The following is a 17,053-nucleotide window of genomic DNA, read 5'->3' as shown; positions in this document are numbered from 1 at the left end:
AATCAGCTAGGGTCCCTCTATGATCAGTACCTCAGTCAACTGTTCATCCTACCAATTTCAGACATGAGCACCCCCCAGCTTTTGAAAGGAGGGAGCAGCCTAGAAGCCTCTCCCTGAGAAGTCCTGTCTCTTTCAATTAGCCATAAAGGCAGCTGAGATGTTTAACTCACCACATAAGCAATTAATGGAGAAATCTAAAGTTCAGTGAAATCTATCCCACAGAGGTTGTACACATTTTTGTGTACCACGTTTGGTCTAATGGTTGAAGTGATCTGACCATCTTGCTAATGCTACAATTCACTATGTGATTTTATGCAAAGCAAACAAACAAGCAGGCAAGCTCCTTTGAGCTCTCCAGGTGTAAAATGCAGACAGTAGTATTGCTTTTCCCATTCTGTTCTTTCCTGTGTATTCAGACCCTGAATTTCTTAAAACGGTCCATTGGTATGTGCTTGTGGTGCCTAGAACATGGGTGCCATCAGTGCTAAACTGACAGTTCAGTGCTAATACTATTAAGGACATACCTGGATTGTACAGCTCAGCCGCACTTCACACACTCTCCAATCCTTAGCCTCCAAATGCTCCAACACCGCAGAAGTCTGGATTTCAATCTCATTGACAAAGATGCCATCGCAACCTCTGTCTGTCGATACAAAGAGGCCTTCTTATCTAATTTTCAGCTGGATCTTCTGGTCCCTTTCAAGATCTTACCTAACTCATGTCTGTGATCTGTAATTTCTCTTTAGTGAAAACACGCAAACAAATGAAATATATGTGGTTGCTCATTGTATTGACATGATAGTGCGAGGTGCCTGAAGACATTCGGGAAGAGATCAGATAATCCTCTTCCCTCCACAGAAGAGAAGCAATATTGTTTCATGCTTGTGGGTGGCACAGAACAACAGCTCATCCCTCAAACTTGAGAGATCATGTCAGGACCTGCTACTGCACCCATTCGCTAATTCAGCTATTAGGAACTGAACCCTCACGAACAACTGAGTTCTCAGCTAATATTTTTTGGATCAAACACAAAGGACATCATTAAAGTGTCCTCATGGGAGCCTTTAAACAGGCAAGCAGAAGTCTGGTCTCCCACAGCAACATGCACAAAATGAGTATGTTTACAGTCCTCAGTTACCCAGTTTGCAGCAAAATTATCTCTGCTCACCACTCTGGGTCATTGTTTTTCAGACAAGAGTTGGCTAATGTTTGGATGGCTGAGAGAAATGCACCACTGTTTGATAGCCAGTGATGCAGCTCAGCCCATCCTAAATTAAGGTCTTCAACTGATGGAGAACACATTATGATTGCAGGTGAATATTATACTTGATCGGTTACTTATGCTGTTAAAAAAAACCCAAACAATAATAAAAGAACAAAGGTCCTGTTTTCTTGGCTGACCAAATAATAGAAAAGATGTCCTCCAAATAGGAAACTTAAAATGCTTTGATGATGATTTTTTATTGAGCTAAAAGTCACCTGACCTCTTACAAATTAAAAATGTACATATTAAAAATGTACATATTTACACCTGAGTTAGGACCCTGCAGACAACAGTAGGAAAAAAGAGAGAAAGAGTATTTGTGAAACAAAGTACGAGTCTCATAGAGGATTATGCTCTTGTTGAGAAGATAGGATGAAGAGTTTAACTGATGGTTTGTGTTATTTTCACTTTGTTTCACTCATTCACGTAAGATTTTGTTGCCTCTATAAAGACCCAGAGCCAGAGGCTCAGTAAAGCAGTTGCAAACACAGACATGTTTGAAGAGTTCTGCAGGACCTTTATTCATATCTGGAGCAGAGACCTGTATCATGAGTATTCACAAATCCCAAGAAACAATCTTATTGGGAAAAGAGGCATTGTATGAAAGACCAAGAAAAAGCATTGTGCTATAGGCTGAGATAATACTTGCACTGGAAGAGGCATGTGTCCAAGAAAGAGGAAGCTATAGCACCAAGAAATAAAAAAAAAACCTTGAAATTGCGCATAAAAGCAGTTTAGTAATTTCATTTCTGTTTTTTCTTAACCTCTTCCCAATGGTCTTCAAGAGCAAACTCTTTCTTCTGCTTGACTATGCATGCAATCACTAGGTGGAAGGTATGAGTAATGGGAGGGGGAGCTTCTAAGAGACTTCAAGCATGGAAATATCCTTTAATATCTACTGTTCCAAAGGTGGGGAAGGGAACGGGGGCACTCACTGTGAGGTGTCTGTGAGAGACTCTAATGGATGTGTGCTGAAAACCCAGACTTATGAGGTACCTAGAAGGGACATCAAGGGGCAAACTTGAATGTAAACCTTGTTTTGGGAGGAGACACTGCAGGCAAGAGGCAGACATATTTCTCATACTGTTTACAGTTCTCATCAGTAGATAGCATGAGACCTACAGTAATCTATGCAACAGCTTTAATCCGATGTCTGTGAACCAAACTTGGTAAGATTCAGTCTATGAGGCTTCCATGAGCCAAAGCCTGTTTAATTTCCTCACTGAAGCTCTGATGTGTATTTGAGGAAGAAATCGTAACCAGGGTCATCAAATCATGCACATGGAGCAAAATGCTGCTCCATTGTATGTGCAGCCTTCTGGAGAAGTTCCTCTGGCTTTACCACCCATGCCATGTGTTTACAGCAAGGCAAGCAGTATGCAGTTTCCCCTCTCTTTTTATTTTCTTCCTAGACAACTGCAAGTCACCTTTCAGCTTGCCTGGTTGCTATATTTCCAGAGCATATAGAAACACTTTGAATCCTACAAATGGTACTGTCAATATTAATTCTTGCTTTGCCTAGTGCTAGGGCTGCAGGTGGTGGTAATAACTGTAATCACAAGGAATCTTTAAAGCCTTGAGGTGAGGTTTAAAGACATAAATTTGGGCAGTTCAGTTTTTGGTCTAAGCTAGTCACGTTAGATCTTTGTATAGTCAATAGTAAAAATAGGCAGCTTCAGAGGGAAATTGCATCTAGTCTGTCTTAAACACCTTTCTTGGGAAGGACTGCTAAAATTTTGGGGTGCCTATGTCTCTTCGTTGGTTAGAGAAACGGAGTATGTTTGAACTAGATATAAAACTTCTAAATATTTAAATTAGGCAGATGATGATTGTTCCCACATTTGGTGTCCAAAGAACTGCTAGGTGACTTAAGACTTCTGTGGTGGAGAGCATATGTGTCGTATTGACTAGGCATTTGCTGAAATAAGGCATTAGGAACAGGACTAATTGCCATATATTTCCCTATTGCACATCCTTCAAGTAACAATCTTCATGACACATATCTTCTATAAGGTTATGTAAAGGATCCAGTATTTGATAACCCATATCAAAGTGAATAGAGTTTCTATAACTATCCACACTTTCCCTGTAGTTACCCCCATGCAGTTCTGGAAGGCTTTCAGCATGTAAAGACCCCCCTCTTCAAGAGTTTCCTTGCAGCACATTTCACATCATTGTTTCTCAAGCTGTAAATCAAGGGGTTCAGCATAGGAATGACCACTGTGTAGAAGACAGAAACTATTTTATCAGTACTCAGTGAAGAGCTGGACCTGGGGCAGAAATACATGAATAGAATTGTGCCATGAAATGTGAACACAGCCGTGAAGTGGGAGGCACAGGTGGAGAAAGTTTTTTGCCTGCCCTTGGCAGAGCGGATCTTCAGCACAGTGACAATGATGAAAAAGTAAGAAATGATGACGACTGTGAAAGTGATTGTCTGAAATGAAGTGCCAAAAACGAAAACAAGGAAATTGTTGAGATGGATATCACTACAGGAGAGTTTTAGGAGAGGGAGGAGATCACAGAAAAAGTGGTTGATGACATTGGAGCTGCAAAAAGACAGTCTCAACAAGCCATGGGTATGAATCAGCGAATTTACAATACCTCCCAGATATGAGCCAGCTGTTAAGAGTATGCAGACCTTTTTGGTCATAATGACAGTGTATAGCAACGGGTTACAAACGGCCACATAGCGGTCATATGCCATTGAAGCCAGGAGAAACATCTCGGTGGTGGCAAAAACTGCAAAGAAGCTATACTGTGTAATGCACCCACCACAGGAAACTCCCTGTACCACTGTCAAAAAATGGAGCAGCATATTGGGAGTGACAGTGGAAGAGTAGCAGACATCCAGGAAGGACAAGTTGCTGAGGAGAAAGTACATAGGGGTGTGCAGCTGTGGGTCAAACCTAATGACCAAGATCAACCCTAGATTGCCCAGCAAGGTCATTCCATAAATCAGTAAAAAGACAACAAAGAGTGGAAGCTGCAGGTCTGGTCTATCAGTTAATCCTGTGAAAACGAAGCTAGTCACGGTGGTATGATTGTCTTCAGCCATCAGTTTCACTTAATTGCTGCCTGCTGGAATAGAGAAGAAGAGCCCCATATCAGTGTAGGGGATGGATTGTTAGCATTTCCCACCACAGTCTTAATGATCTTAATTGATCAGTTCCAGTCCTAGCTTTTTCATCTAAAGCAATAAGAAGATTTCACTTCTGCCTTCCTTTCACTGGTCTCCTTTCTTTCCTTTTCTCTTCCATAGCCACCTTTCTGTGACACAAGGTGAAGCAACCTCTAGTATTCATGAAGAGTTAGGGAGTAAACCCATCAGAGTCCATGGGCAGTGTAAATTTCTTAGGAAGTGAAGGCACCCAAGAAATCCTCTAGCCTACTGTCCAGCTCCATGGCAGAGTTCCATTATACCAGTGGTAATGGAGACTTCACAGCCTCTTCAAGCATGTTTCTTCCTGTGATGCAAATTGAGTTAGTCTTTCAAAACATAATGACTAATGTTTTCTGAACTGACTGGTGCTTTGACTTGACCTGTTCATGAAACCATAAGTAACAGTCTACTGAAGGGATTCCTTTTTAGGAGGCCCCAAGCACTCAGTTTTGCCCATTGCTTGGAACAATTTTGAAGAAATCTCCCCAAATCAGAGGTTTTCAAGCAGACCACTTTCTTCACAAACCCTGGTTTGATGCATGTGATTGTATGTCATCCAAACTGGTCCAAGTGCCATGGACCTAGCAGCAGCAACTGTACAGGAGAGGAAGATTAAAACAAGAAGTCAGACCCAAACCAGTTTCACTAGCAATGCAGAAGACAGTCAGAGAGCCGGTAGAAACTCCTGGGTACTGCTCAGCTCAGGACAGAGAACACTGTCTTCATTAACAGGGGCCAGAAACATTCCTTAGTCAAGAAATGAGGCTGTAAATCAGCAATGTAGCTTTAAATCCACGACTTACTTACCTTTCATGCTAGCTCAGTATTTTTGAAATGTCATATATAAGTCAAAATATCTAAAAAAGAATTAAAAAGCTATAGAGTCATCGTATTTCTTATTTTCCAAGCATCAGAAGAAGAAATCTTATTCATGTTGCTTATGCTTTACTTCTTAAGAATTCATTTCAGAATTGATGATGCTGTTCTGAGAGACTCCAGTTTGGAGAGCTATTTACATGTGGGTGAAAAGCCTCTCTCCTGACTGCACCTGTCTCAGAGGAAAGCTCCCAGTCTTAGCTCTTTTCTAGGTCAAGACACAGAGGTTCATTCCATCCTAAGATAAGTGCCTGAGATAGATGACATGAAACAACCTTGAGGAAGACCATTTCTTCTCATGGAGTAGCACTGTAGGGGTGGGGTGGAGGAAACCAAAGTGAAGAGAAACTGTCCAGGCTGAGTAGTTTACACCGTTAGCTCCTTTCATGTTAGGAGAAATGAACCTTGTGTTCTGCGCCTGAAGATTCAATGAGTTCTTACATCCATAGAGCTAGATTCAGGGCTAGGAAAAATTATCAGACATAAGTATTTATGACACAACCTAGACAACCGTAACTAGCATTATTAGTAATAACTTGTAGATCCTGCATGTTTTATCTGCATGTATGAAAAGTATCAGTGTCTATGCTGAATAAACTATGGGCATGGTTTAACCCCTTATATCCATGCATTTTGATCACTTGGACATTGAAAAGTTCAGTTTTGAGAATGTCCCCTTCCCTTCCCTTCCCTTCCCTTCCCTTCCCTTCCCTTCCCTTCCCTAACTTGCCCCTCCCTTCTTGTTCCCTAACTTGCCCTAATCTTCCTTTCTCCTTTCCTTTCTCCTTCCCTTTCTCCTTGCCTATCCTATCCTATCCTATCCTGACCTATTTAAAATATCTGCCATGTTACTAGTCTTCCTTGGTTTTAATCAGCCTTATAAAAAACAGAATAAAGGCATCAAAAGGTTTTATGATGTCCTAAGGCTTACCACTGTCCTCATCTCTTTAAAGATTCCAAGAGTTTTGTCTTCCACATTCTTTCCCTAAAGCAAAATACAGTAAACTTATTTCACATTAGAAACCAGCACTGGCATAATGTCACTGAAGAACACAGCAAAGACCTGGGTTTTCTTTTACCTGTTTTGGTTCATTCTAGGACTGATTCTGTATCTGTGTTAGAGAAAAGTTTATGGAAAAGAAATAAACTGACTGATTTCAGAAAAGTGTGGTATCAGAACTTTAATGTGGTTGTGGAGGGACTCAGCATGAGAAGGAGGAAAGGGGTTTTGAGAGACAGAGGCAGTCAGTGAGGGAGAGAGAAATGACAGATGGAGCTGAAATGTGATGCTAATTCCATTTCCCAAAGACTTACAAAACCTCTTGTTCTTGTTCAGAACAGTCCAGGAGAAAGGAATATCAGGAAACTCCAAATTGTGTAATTCCATGGCCATCTGTAATTTATACTTACTGCTAGGAAACTTTCCTGTTGGAAGAAGGGAAGCAGTCACATTGTGCCTTCAAAGAATCCACATCTCTGAGATGAAAAAAGTGATGTGATGGAAATGATCTCATACCAACATATATACTTTTGGCCTTTCCAGATATCTAGAATAACTGGTTGGTACAAATTAAGACTGTTATTTAAAAACATGCTTTCTGTGTAGAATAATTGCCCTCAGTTGAATTGCCCCAAGAGAAAATCAAATCATGTTTACAACTGCTTCCTTCATTTTATTGTCAAGCTACCTAGGAGTCTCTTTCCATAGGCTAGATCTACTCAATACAGTCCATGTCACTTGGAGAACTATACAGCTCATTTATACTTGGTCAGCTGGAGAGCTGGCTAGTCTACAGGCATTATATTGATTAGGTCTCCAGTGAGTATGATGAGATCCTATAGGTCTTGTTGCATATAGACACCTACATGTCAAATTGTAAATGTGAGGATTCTGGGGGGTGAGTGACCACAAAGTACCTGACTGTTTCCTAAACATAAGCATCGAGTGCTCTTTTGGCCCATGGAAGACTAGTTTAGGAACCTGAGTGTTAGTTCTCAGAGCCTAAATTTACCATCTAGGCTTCCCCTGTAAAAAAGGGGTTGACCCCTGCACAGGCTGATTCTTTCCACCTTCTTGAAATACCTAACTTAGAATGAGCCTGCTTTTTGAGGAATATTCTAGCATTGCAAGAGCAATGTAATTGTAGCAGAAACAAATTAATATGACATCTGTGTGGGTCTATTCTCTTTCTTTGCTTGCTTTTCTCTGTATCTCCAGCATGAGGTCTCTGTTTCTCATCTCCGTTTACATATTAGCTGGGTTTAGAGTGGTTTACAGCACATCTCTCCTTTGCAGGGCTGTGCTGAGAAAAAATTATTTACAATCTCGATGTCCTCTAATTCTCTTCATACCAGGGACATATAAAGGACAGAGGCGAATTTGGTCTGTATTGCATTAAACAGGAAAGTGACTCATCAATAAGAATATCTCCACCAAGACTCATGTGAGACAACGTGAAATTTTAAAATGGAAAGAATGCCTTGAATTGTGTCTGGAAGCAAGCATGATGTGATGCTGAGGAATGTTCCTTTCACTGATGCTGCTGGTTGATCTTCAAGGCAGCCTTAAACAGGACTGTGGTATTAATCTAGTTTGGAGGTAACTAGATGGCCAAAGCTAACACAGAGATGTGGAAAAGCTCCAGTAAGAATTATTGTCAGAGGCCAAAGCACTAAGAAAGTATTTTCAATTTATTTCTTCTGGGTGGGAAGCTTTGGCTTATACATGGCTCAGGGCATCCTTTCTCCTTTTAAAAAGAAACAGGTTTATGTTATATTTCATGAGAAGAGAAAAAGATTTGAAGTGCTTCTAGAGTCCTGTGTGTTAGAATCAGCCCAAATGAGACTGCTGACACAATTTTCCTTGATTGTGCTTGTTCTGTGCTTGTTCATGGTAGCTGCATATGAGAAGCAACCAAACAGTCCAAGCTAGCAGTTAAGAAAACCCAGAAGGTTCACAGTTATACAAGAAAAGCTATGCAAAAAGCAGAATCAGACAAACCCCCTTTCTTCTCCTCTATATTATGTTATCCTCCTTAATGCAGAGACATCCCTTTATAACACATGCTTAATTCAGACACCAATATAGTTTTGCAGAATCAAGTAATCAACATGCAACATTCAGTGAATACTTTCTTGTTTTAGCAAAGTAAGCTTAAATCTAGTTTCTACAGGAACAGATGAAAAGAGTTATCCATCTTATTTATTCCTCAACTGCCTCACCTCATTTTTTATTCTTAATTCCAGAATATATGCATTTAGATGGACCTGTATGTTAATACACACAGGAAAATCTGAAGCAATTACATATTTAACAGCCCGGACACACCAGCAAAGGCAATTATACTGTGCTTTACATCTCCTGAGGAACAGGAGCCAATCACATCCCAACGTCATCTTGAAAAGATAGGCGATGTCTCTGATGCCTTGTGTTGCCTCCTTGAGATGTTTTGTTGACCTAATCATCAGTGTCATAAATGATTGCTACCTGTGGAAACTGGATTAGATTAAATGAAGATAATCTGTTAGACCATTTTTACTCTTAATCACTTATACCAATTTAGAAAATGTCATCTTTGAAAGAGCAAGGCATAACCGCAGAGGTCCATTCTCCCAAGCCTCTCTTTGGTTCCTGTTTTAAGGTGGAATGGAATTGGTCTTTGCAGCAGCTTCTCAGGTGGGCTCAAAATTGGCCTTCTGTGTTTTATTTAGCCTTCTTCTCCCTCAGTTCTGTATTTATAAGAGATAGTACCATTGCCCTGTCCAAGTCCTATAAATCTGGGACATATGAAATCACTAGTCAATTATGAGCATGTAATTCAGAACATTTAAATAACTGAAACAAGCAATGTATGTAGTAGTCTGCCACTCTTCCTTTAGTCTCCATGAATCTGCATGAAGTTAGTGTCCTTTGCTTGGGACATTGTACCGTCAAGAAACACATGCTTTTCAGTCATTTATCAAGATATCTGCTTGAGAACAAGAAATAGCATGAATAGCATAATCTGCATAAAATTCAAAGATAAAACCCTGGTCCCACTGAAATGAGGGATAGCGTTAACCTTCACATAAGCAGAGCCAGGATTTCCACCACCGTCTCCCCTCCGTGGAGTCAGGACAGACATAGAGAGAGAGAGAAAGAGAGACAGGCAGAGATATTCTCATAGAGCCTCATTAAACTATCTTAGAAGTAATTCACGTGGCTTAATTAGGACCTGACCCTTCCTGTTCTGTATATATGCAGAGGGAGAAATGCCCCCAGAGAATGCTTGAGAACACCCAAATCTTCTTACTGCCCAGATCGCACTTGGATGCCCTTCTCCATCGGTGTATAAGAATCTGGGATCCCAACTTCGCTAGCACTAGTCATCCGACTAGCCAGATGGTATAGACTAGTCATTCAAATCACCTCACTGACAATGACCATTTTTGCAGATGATTCAGCTAAAGTTTCTTAGAAACCTATAACTCTGCACTGAATGTAGAGAGACTATGAGACTTTTTCAGAGTGGATACCTAATTCTAAATGTCTTGAGTGAGGTTTATTTCACTATTGGTCTGCAATGTAGATATCTGCATTTGAATCAGAGATCCCTACACAGACTTTCTATGCAATGGAGAAAAAAATAGGCACTTCTAAAGCATGGTATGTTTAGTGTATTGCATGTCCTTATCAGTTACAAATGAGTCATGCCCCTAAAAATGTTTATTTTTTCTTCACTGACTCTAAAGGGACCCCTGGAAGATCAGCTGAGATGTAAATGTCTGCTTTTTAGATTTCAAATTGATAACTGAGGTTAGGCAGCATCACTGTCATGGTTACGGACTTTGTTTTAATGTATGTCTCCTTTCATCATCTTCACTTTCTTGGTGTAGAGGCCTGCGTTGCTGCCATTTGTAGAAGAGGGCAAGATGCATTACCTCAAATATCCACTCAGTCATGCCGTTGACTTTGAAGCCTGATAGAGTGCTAAGCACCTCTGTTGATTCCCTTTGAGCACCTGTAAGCAATGATAGTGAACAACCATCTTCTCAACATAAAGTGTTTTCATTTAACATTAGCACAAACCACAGGGACAAACTGCTTTAAAAGCCAGAGAAACCTTGAAATTGTAAGCTTTATCTCATTCTTCATCGCAAGCTAAGAGAAACATGCTTGACTCCTTAAAAAGCAGAAGAAAAAAAAAAGAACGTGATGTCATTCACTCCATCAAAGAAGGAAGACAAATGAGCTGAAAGTTTGCCTTCACTTTATTCAGAAGTTAGACATGCACAATCAAAAATATACACAGATCATATTCCAGAAGACCTTCAATGTGGGCTAGTCTCAAATCCCATAATAGGATCCTTCCCATCAACTGTTATCACCACTTGCTGAAGGGTTAATTCCTACACACATCTATTACAGAGTGTAATCAATAATGTAGCATAATCAAAGAGAAAGGAGGATCTCACTTAGGCTTCTGAATCTGTTATGAAATAATGCCACAAAATGTATGGCAGGGCTGTCTGTTAAATCAACCAAAGATTTCTCCAATATACAAAGTTTAAGTGCGCTGTTTTTAAAAGCACGCAATGCACTCTTATACAGTAGACATATAAATTGGACTCTCCTTTAAAATATATTGGTTGAGAGCGATCTCACTAAGGGTAAGCACCAAAAAGGTAGATGTCCATATCTGGGGTAGATTCCTTTTGTAGGCATGCAGAGAAATATGTTCTTTCGGGATATCATTCATCTGACCTATTTCAGGTTTCTGCTTTTGGATGAGATGAATATCCCCTAAACTGTTTTTTTCCAGTAAATACAATGAGAACCTAGGGAGATTAGTTTAGATGGAAACGCGAGTAACATAGATACCTGCATTTAGTGAGATGGACTTTTGTATGTGTTTTTGTTGTGTGCTGCACCACAACTACTGTATAGTCTCTTCATTCTCCTTTTTCCTGCTAAGTAGATGAGTGAGAAAACACTTTTCTCTCTGTTGTTCTTCTTAGGGCTTCCCTTATTTCCTTGTTCCTCAGGCTGTAGATGAGAGGGTTCAGCATGGGAAAGACAACAGTGTAAAATACAGCAATCACTTTGTCTGTGTCCAGTGAGTAGCTGGAGCAGGGCCGTAAGTAGGTGAAGAGGAGGGAGCCATAGAATAACACAATGGCCGTCAGGTGGGAGGTGCAGGTGGAGAAGGCTTTGTGTCTGCCCTCCGCTGCATGGATTTGGAGGATGGTGCAAAGGATGCAGGTGTAGGAGGCAACGATGATCAGGAAGGTGCTGGTTTGTATGAAGCCGCACAGGGCAAAGAGAAGGACCTCGTTGACATGTATGTTGGAGCAGGAGAGCTTCAGCAGTGGGGGAATGTCACAGAAGAAATGATCGATGGTGTTGGGTCCACAGAATGACAGCGTGAATGTGAAACACGTGTGTATCAGTGAGGTCAGACCCCCGCTGAGATAAGCCCCAGCTACCATGAAGGCGCAGGCCCTGTGGGACATGACAACTGCATAGAGAAGAGGATGACATATGGCCACATAGCGGTCATATGCCATCGCAGCCAAAAGGAGGCACTCAGCATCAGCAAAGGCAGCAAAGAGAAACATCTGTGTTGCACAGCCAGTTAAAGAAATGGTCTTCTGCTGTGTTAACAGATTCATCAGCATCTTGGGACAAATGGTAGATGAATAGCTAAGGTCCAAGAAAGACAAGTTGCTTAGGAAATAGTACATGGGGGTATGAAGGCAGGCATTGAACCGAACGAGCACAATGATGCCAATGTTCCCCACCAAAGTGGTAACGTAGATGAGTAGAAAGAGCACAAACAAAGGTAACTCCAGCTCTGGACGGTTGATCAAACCCAAGAGGATGAACTCGGTCACTGCAGTATAGTTTTCTTCAGACATTTCCTTACTTCATGTTTACCCTTTAGGTAAGCGTTGCTGGAGGGATCAGTCGGTCTTAGTGGTTAAGCAATGAATGAACACATTTCATCCCTCCCTGCTCAAGAGAATTAATGATAACGTGAGTATCTGACATAATATCCAGAGGGGAAAGCAGTGACTTAGAGCATAAGCATCCATAAATTTTAGGAGGACATTCAAAGAGAAATTAGTAAAGAGAATTCCATGTGAGGAATTTTTCCTTATAAAGCTGATATATTCAACGACATGCATATGAAATAGGTTCTTAAGTGGCATTTTTGTTTCAGAGCACAGAGCATAATATGGATATCTGAGAGTGTTTGATATGATGCATCACTCACAGAAAATATCTTACTTAACATATAATAAGTGCTAGATATTCACCTGAGTGAAGCATAAGGTATGAAGTTCAGGCAGAACTTGGGGTTAGAATGGCTTTTTTTGATCTACTACTGCATGCTGCTCCTCATCTTTTTTTTTCTTTTCTTTTTTAATTCTTTCCAAAATATTGGGGGAGGGGAGGGAAGCTGAAAATTAGTTATGAATACAAAACGAAAGAACTATTTTAAATATTGGAACAATTAAAAAAAAATCCCCACATACTTCTTTTGGTTGAAACTATACATTGAATTTAAATTATATTTTCTAATACATTCCCCAGAATACATTCCCCCAAATACATTCCCCAGAAAATCAATTCTGAATGCTAGTTTCATATTTCTAAAAAAAATGATGAGTTTAACTTAACCATGTAAAAGTAAAGATTTATTTCTGCTTATGCCTATATGAACTCTAGTAAGGACAGCTGTATCTTGTTCACCCTTTTATTTACAAAGGAGCTCTAACAAAAGACATGCTGGTGCAAATCACTAAAATAACTGCAAATTTCAATACTATGTAGACAAATGAAACCATAAATGTATATGTTCCTAAAAAAAAAAACCCAGCAACAGCAACAAAAAAGCTCAGACCCATTCAGGATAGGGTTCCAATGGTTAAGGCTGAATTTGGGGATTCAGAAAAATAAATCTTCGTTTCCCAACTGTATTCCCAAACAGTGCAGTTGGAAGGATTTGCACCTACATTTAGCTGCCTAATGTCTGTTTGAGTCATCTCAAGTCCATTTGTAATCATTAGAGAGCGATAGGCAGGATACATCATTTCCTCAAGGTGCCTGTCTCTCTTGGTTTATTGATAACAAAGGAAGGCAGGATGACCAGCCTAAATTCATAGCCCAACTTTTGGATAATCAGCCTGAGAGAGCTGAATGCCACCCTCTAAGGTCAGAATTGCCCTCTGGATGTGCCTCTTCCTTCACTCTATCAGCACCTAGACTGACTAAGGTCATGACTTATGTCCCTGACTTATGTTCCTTACATTAGGTGACAAGCAGCCATTCCCGGAGTTTTAGTTAAAGTTAGGCAGGCTGAGTTACACGGAGACAGAGTAACACTGCAATTTATTTTCAAGCTATCACTGAGCTTAGACAATTCTAGGTAATAGTGGTAGAAGAGAAAAAGGCTATTTCTGCCCTAAAAGAAATATCTCGTGTTTACTTAGACCTTGTTGTTTCTTCCCATTTGCAGTTTGTTGACCATCCTCATACAAGAAGGCACGGGAACCTTAACACCTTCTAACAGTCTTCTGGCATATAACAGCAAGAGATTTATATCTCCAGGTCAATAGTTTAGGTCCCTTTAAAAATTAAGCTCCACTTTTATTTTCAAAGACATTTTCATATTTTTTGTCTTTGGTTTTATCCTGATGAATAATTTTTTTCCTTCAGTGCACCTAAAATTACGCCTTCTAACAAAGCAGTTGATTTGAATCTGTTGCTGAGGGAAAACGTGACGGAATTGAATTCATCAAGAAACTCACCTGCCAGGGAAAGAAACGGTCTTTTCCAAGATTTGTAAAATATTGCTGCTGGGAGCTGCCAGAGATTTTATACTTATGCTTTGGACACAGGAGACCCTGCTCTTCTCAAGGGAAAGAGAGTAGAACAAACAGTTGAAATGCTACCGTTGTCCCAGTGTGCAGCTGTCTTCATGAAACAATTTGCTGTATAGATGCTTTACACACTGCTGGAAATGTTTCTAATATTCCCTTTGACTGCAAACTGATTAACACTATTTCTGAAGGCCATTAGTATAGTGCCAAACCCTACCTGCAACATGAATAGGCTTCCCCACGTGGGCAATAACATTATCAGGATTCAACTGTACGCTTATTTCTCCCATAACTTTAGTATTTACTAAGAGCCTGGTTCCCAATATTATCTGCACTAAGATCACGATGATTTGTCTCCATCTAATGGCTAAACTGCGTAACATGGTAAAGAGTTATCTATTAGCTCCCTAGCTTAATCATATCATTTTTGTGGACTTTTTTTTTGGTGGAAAATCAAAATTCTAATTAAAATATACATAGACTCTCCTGTTCTTCTCTCTGGAAGGAATTAATTTCACCAGGCTTGAACCATCCAAAAATTAGGCATCTAGTCTAAGCTAGTTTTCAATCTACGGTCAATGGAGAGAAAGAGGTATCCTTAGAGAATGACTGATTTCAAGTGATGATAGGTGCATTACTTGGAAGCCAGTAAAACTGCGTCTGTGCGTAAGACATTACACAAATGTTCCATAAATCCATAAGCTGTATCTCTGAGCAAGCCTAAACTTCCCTTTTAGTGCAGTACTTGTGACAAGACTAGAGAGGGAAAATCTAGGTTGGAATTCAGCTCATCTGACTATAGAGGCAAGATACAGTTAGAGACTCGGCTATCTCAGTGTTGGCATGCAAATGTAAGCTTCTACAGATGAGCTAGGTTTACAGTTCTCATTGCAATCAACAGAGATGTAATTAATGTAAGCAGTGTAGTTGAGGGGGCAATTCGGTAGGCTCTCGCTACCGTCTACTTTGGAGCGATGTGATTTGCTTTTGAGGCTCCTTATATTGTAATGGCTTTCTCTCTGCTAATTTTAACAAGAGCCTGGGCAGTCATCTCACACAGCCTCTTACACCAGTGTATAGGTGCATATACCACAGAGAGGGAAAATTGGTTTTGCTGCCAAAGCTAGGCACAAAGGACTGCAAAAGGGGAAGCAGAGCTTAGATCTTAACTAGAAGTACAGGCCATCTTAGAATAAAACTTCATTAGCATCCCAAGAATTACTTTTAACATAAAAAAACTAAAACCAAGCCCTATGAAAGCTGTAACTGGAATATGGGTGAGATGTCAAATATATATATATGATGAATTTCTTTCTGAGATCCCTCTCTCTCCAAGTTGCTTAGAAACTGGAATCTGAAAAAGTTCCTTAGACTAAGCACATAAGGCCTCTATGGTACTGGCAAAAGAAACTCTGTGTTCATCATCCTTCTCAAAGGATGCAGTTAGTTAATACACTTACGTGCAAGACGACACATGATAGACTATTCCTTCAAACATAAAGCACTGGAAATAAAAGAGGCATTGAATAACTAGACCAAATACAGCAAGATCTTACATAGCTTAACATCATAATATTGAACATCACCCAGAGTCTCTGGGAACCTCTCACAAGTATGAATAGCCGGTGCCTTTGACAACAGCCTTGTGGCTTACAGGCAACTGGTGAAAATTTAGGTGTTTCAGGGTTAAGATGAGAGAGGAAAATGTTTACAGAACTTTCATTAACTCCATTATCCTTCTACAGATGATCAAAAAAAAACAAAAACAAAACAGAACTCAATGAATGAGTCATAGGAAAGGTTCATCCAGTACAGTATGCTGCTTCTGCCAGCGGACAAAAAAGCATGTACACACAAGAACAGGGTCAGTGTACAGTTACACTCCTTGGCTATTCATCCTGTCCCTCAGCCATTTGCAGCTGAGGAAGTCACTGAGTTGAAGGAACTATCCCTCACCAAGGTAGGACTGAGCAAGGAGAAATGATAACACGAGAATAAAAATACGGGCTGCATGTGGACCTGTAAAAACAACACATTTTGAGGAGGAATTGTGTTATTGTCAGTATTGTAGCAGTTGCAGAGATGGTGGGCACAGGAGGGCAGAAAATTTAGCGCGTCTTGATAAAGCATGAGCACTGTCAGTTCTAACCTTCGCCGAGTCTTGAAACAACCACTCTGTAAATGGACATTTAATCCCTGAAGGAGGGGATACAAAGGCAGCTAGATAATTTTCTTACACGTCTCACTTTTTGGTGCTGTGGGCTACAGAAATTGCTGCATCCTGCCTCAGTGTGCTATCTACATTCACGAGTATGTTTGATGTTTTAAACAACAGGTTAAGAGTCCAAATCACAATAAAGGGTACTGTTTTGTGAGGTGCTGTATAAAGCCTGAGCTGTAACAACTGTCACCAGTGACTGTTGTAATTTATCCCTCCACAAGCAAATGAAAATTCTCATTTGTCCCAGACTCCTGTTTCAAAGTTGAAAGTTTGCCCACCACCTTCCTCCTGTGTTTCTCCTTTTAATATGTATTCTTCAGTTTAGTACCGCTGTATGTCTGAGAGATAAGTCTGGCTCCAGACTTTAAAAGATAATTGTTTTCCCAATACCTATTATTTGAAAATCAAATTAATTGTTTTTTCCAGAAAAATAAATAATTTTGTACCAATCACTCTCCTCAGAGCAGCCTTCACCTCCTGGTTCCTCACGCTGTAGATGAGGGGGTTCAACATCGGGATCACCACCGTGTAAAACAGTAAGGGCACCTTGCCCTTGTGCTGGGAATGGCAAGATCCAGGTCGTAAGGAGGTGAAGAGCAGTGTCCTGTAGAAGATGGTTACTGCCACGAGGTGGAAGAGCATGTTGAAAAGGCTTTGGTTCTGC

General features: G+C 40.3%; 2 protein-coding genes across 2 annotated transcripts; both read right to left on the bottom strand.

Annotated features, from left to right (window-relative positions):
- Positions 1-3,383: 3,383 nt before the first annotated feature.
- On the bottom strand, positions 3,384-4,322 carry LOC106487949 (olfactory receptor 5J3-like). Its single transcript, XM_013946763.2, has one exon. The coding sequence runs from the start codon at positions 4,320-4,322 to the stop codon at positions 3,384-3,386; it is 939 nt and encodes a 312-aa protein (XP_013802217.2).
- Positions 4,323-11,252: 6,930 nt separating this feature from the next.
- Positions 11,253-12,200, bottom strand: LOC106487931 (olfactory receptor 5AS1-like). The gene has a single exon (XM_013946739.1). It carries the CDS (start codon positions 12,198-12,200, stop codon positions 11,253-11,255), a length of 948 nt encoding a protein of 315 aa, XP_013802193.1.
- Between the last annotated feature and the right edge of the window lie 4,853 nt (positions 12,201-17,053).

The sequence above is a fragment of the Apteryx mantelli genome, chromosome 4 (genome assembly GCF_036417845.1).
Source record: "Apteryx mantelli isolate bAptMan1 chromosome 4, bAptMan1.hap1, whole genome shotgun sequence".
In the NCBI taxonomy this organism is placed as follows: domain Eukaryota; kingdom Metazoa; phylum Chordata; class Aves; order Apterygiformes; family Apterygidae; genus Apteryx; species Apteryx mantelli.
Note: the sequence above shows the minus strand (reverse complement) of the source record. Positions and strands in the feature narration are given on the sequence as shown.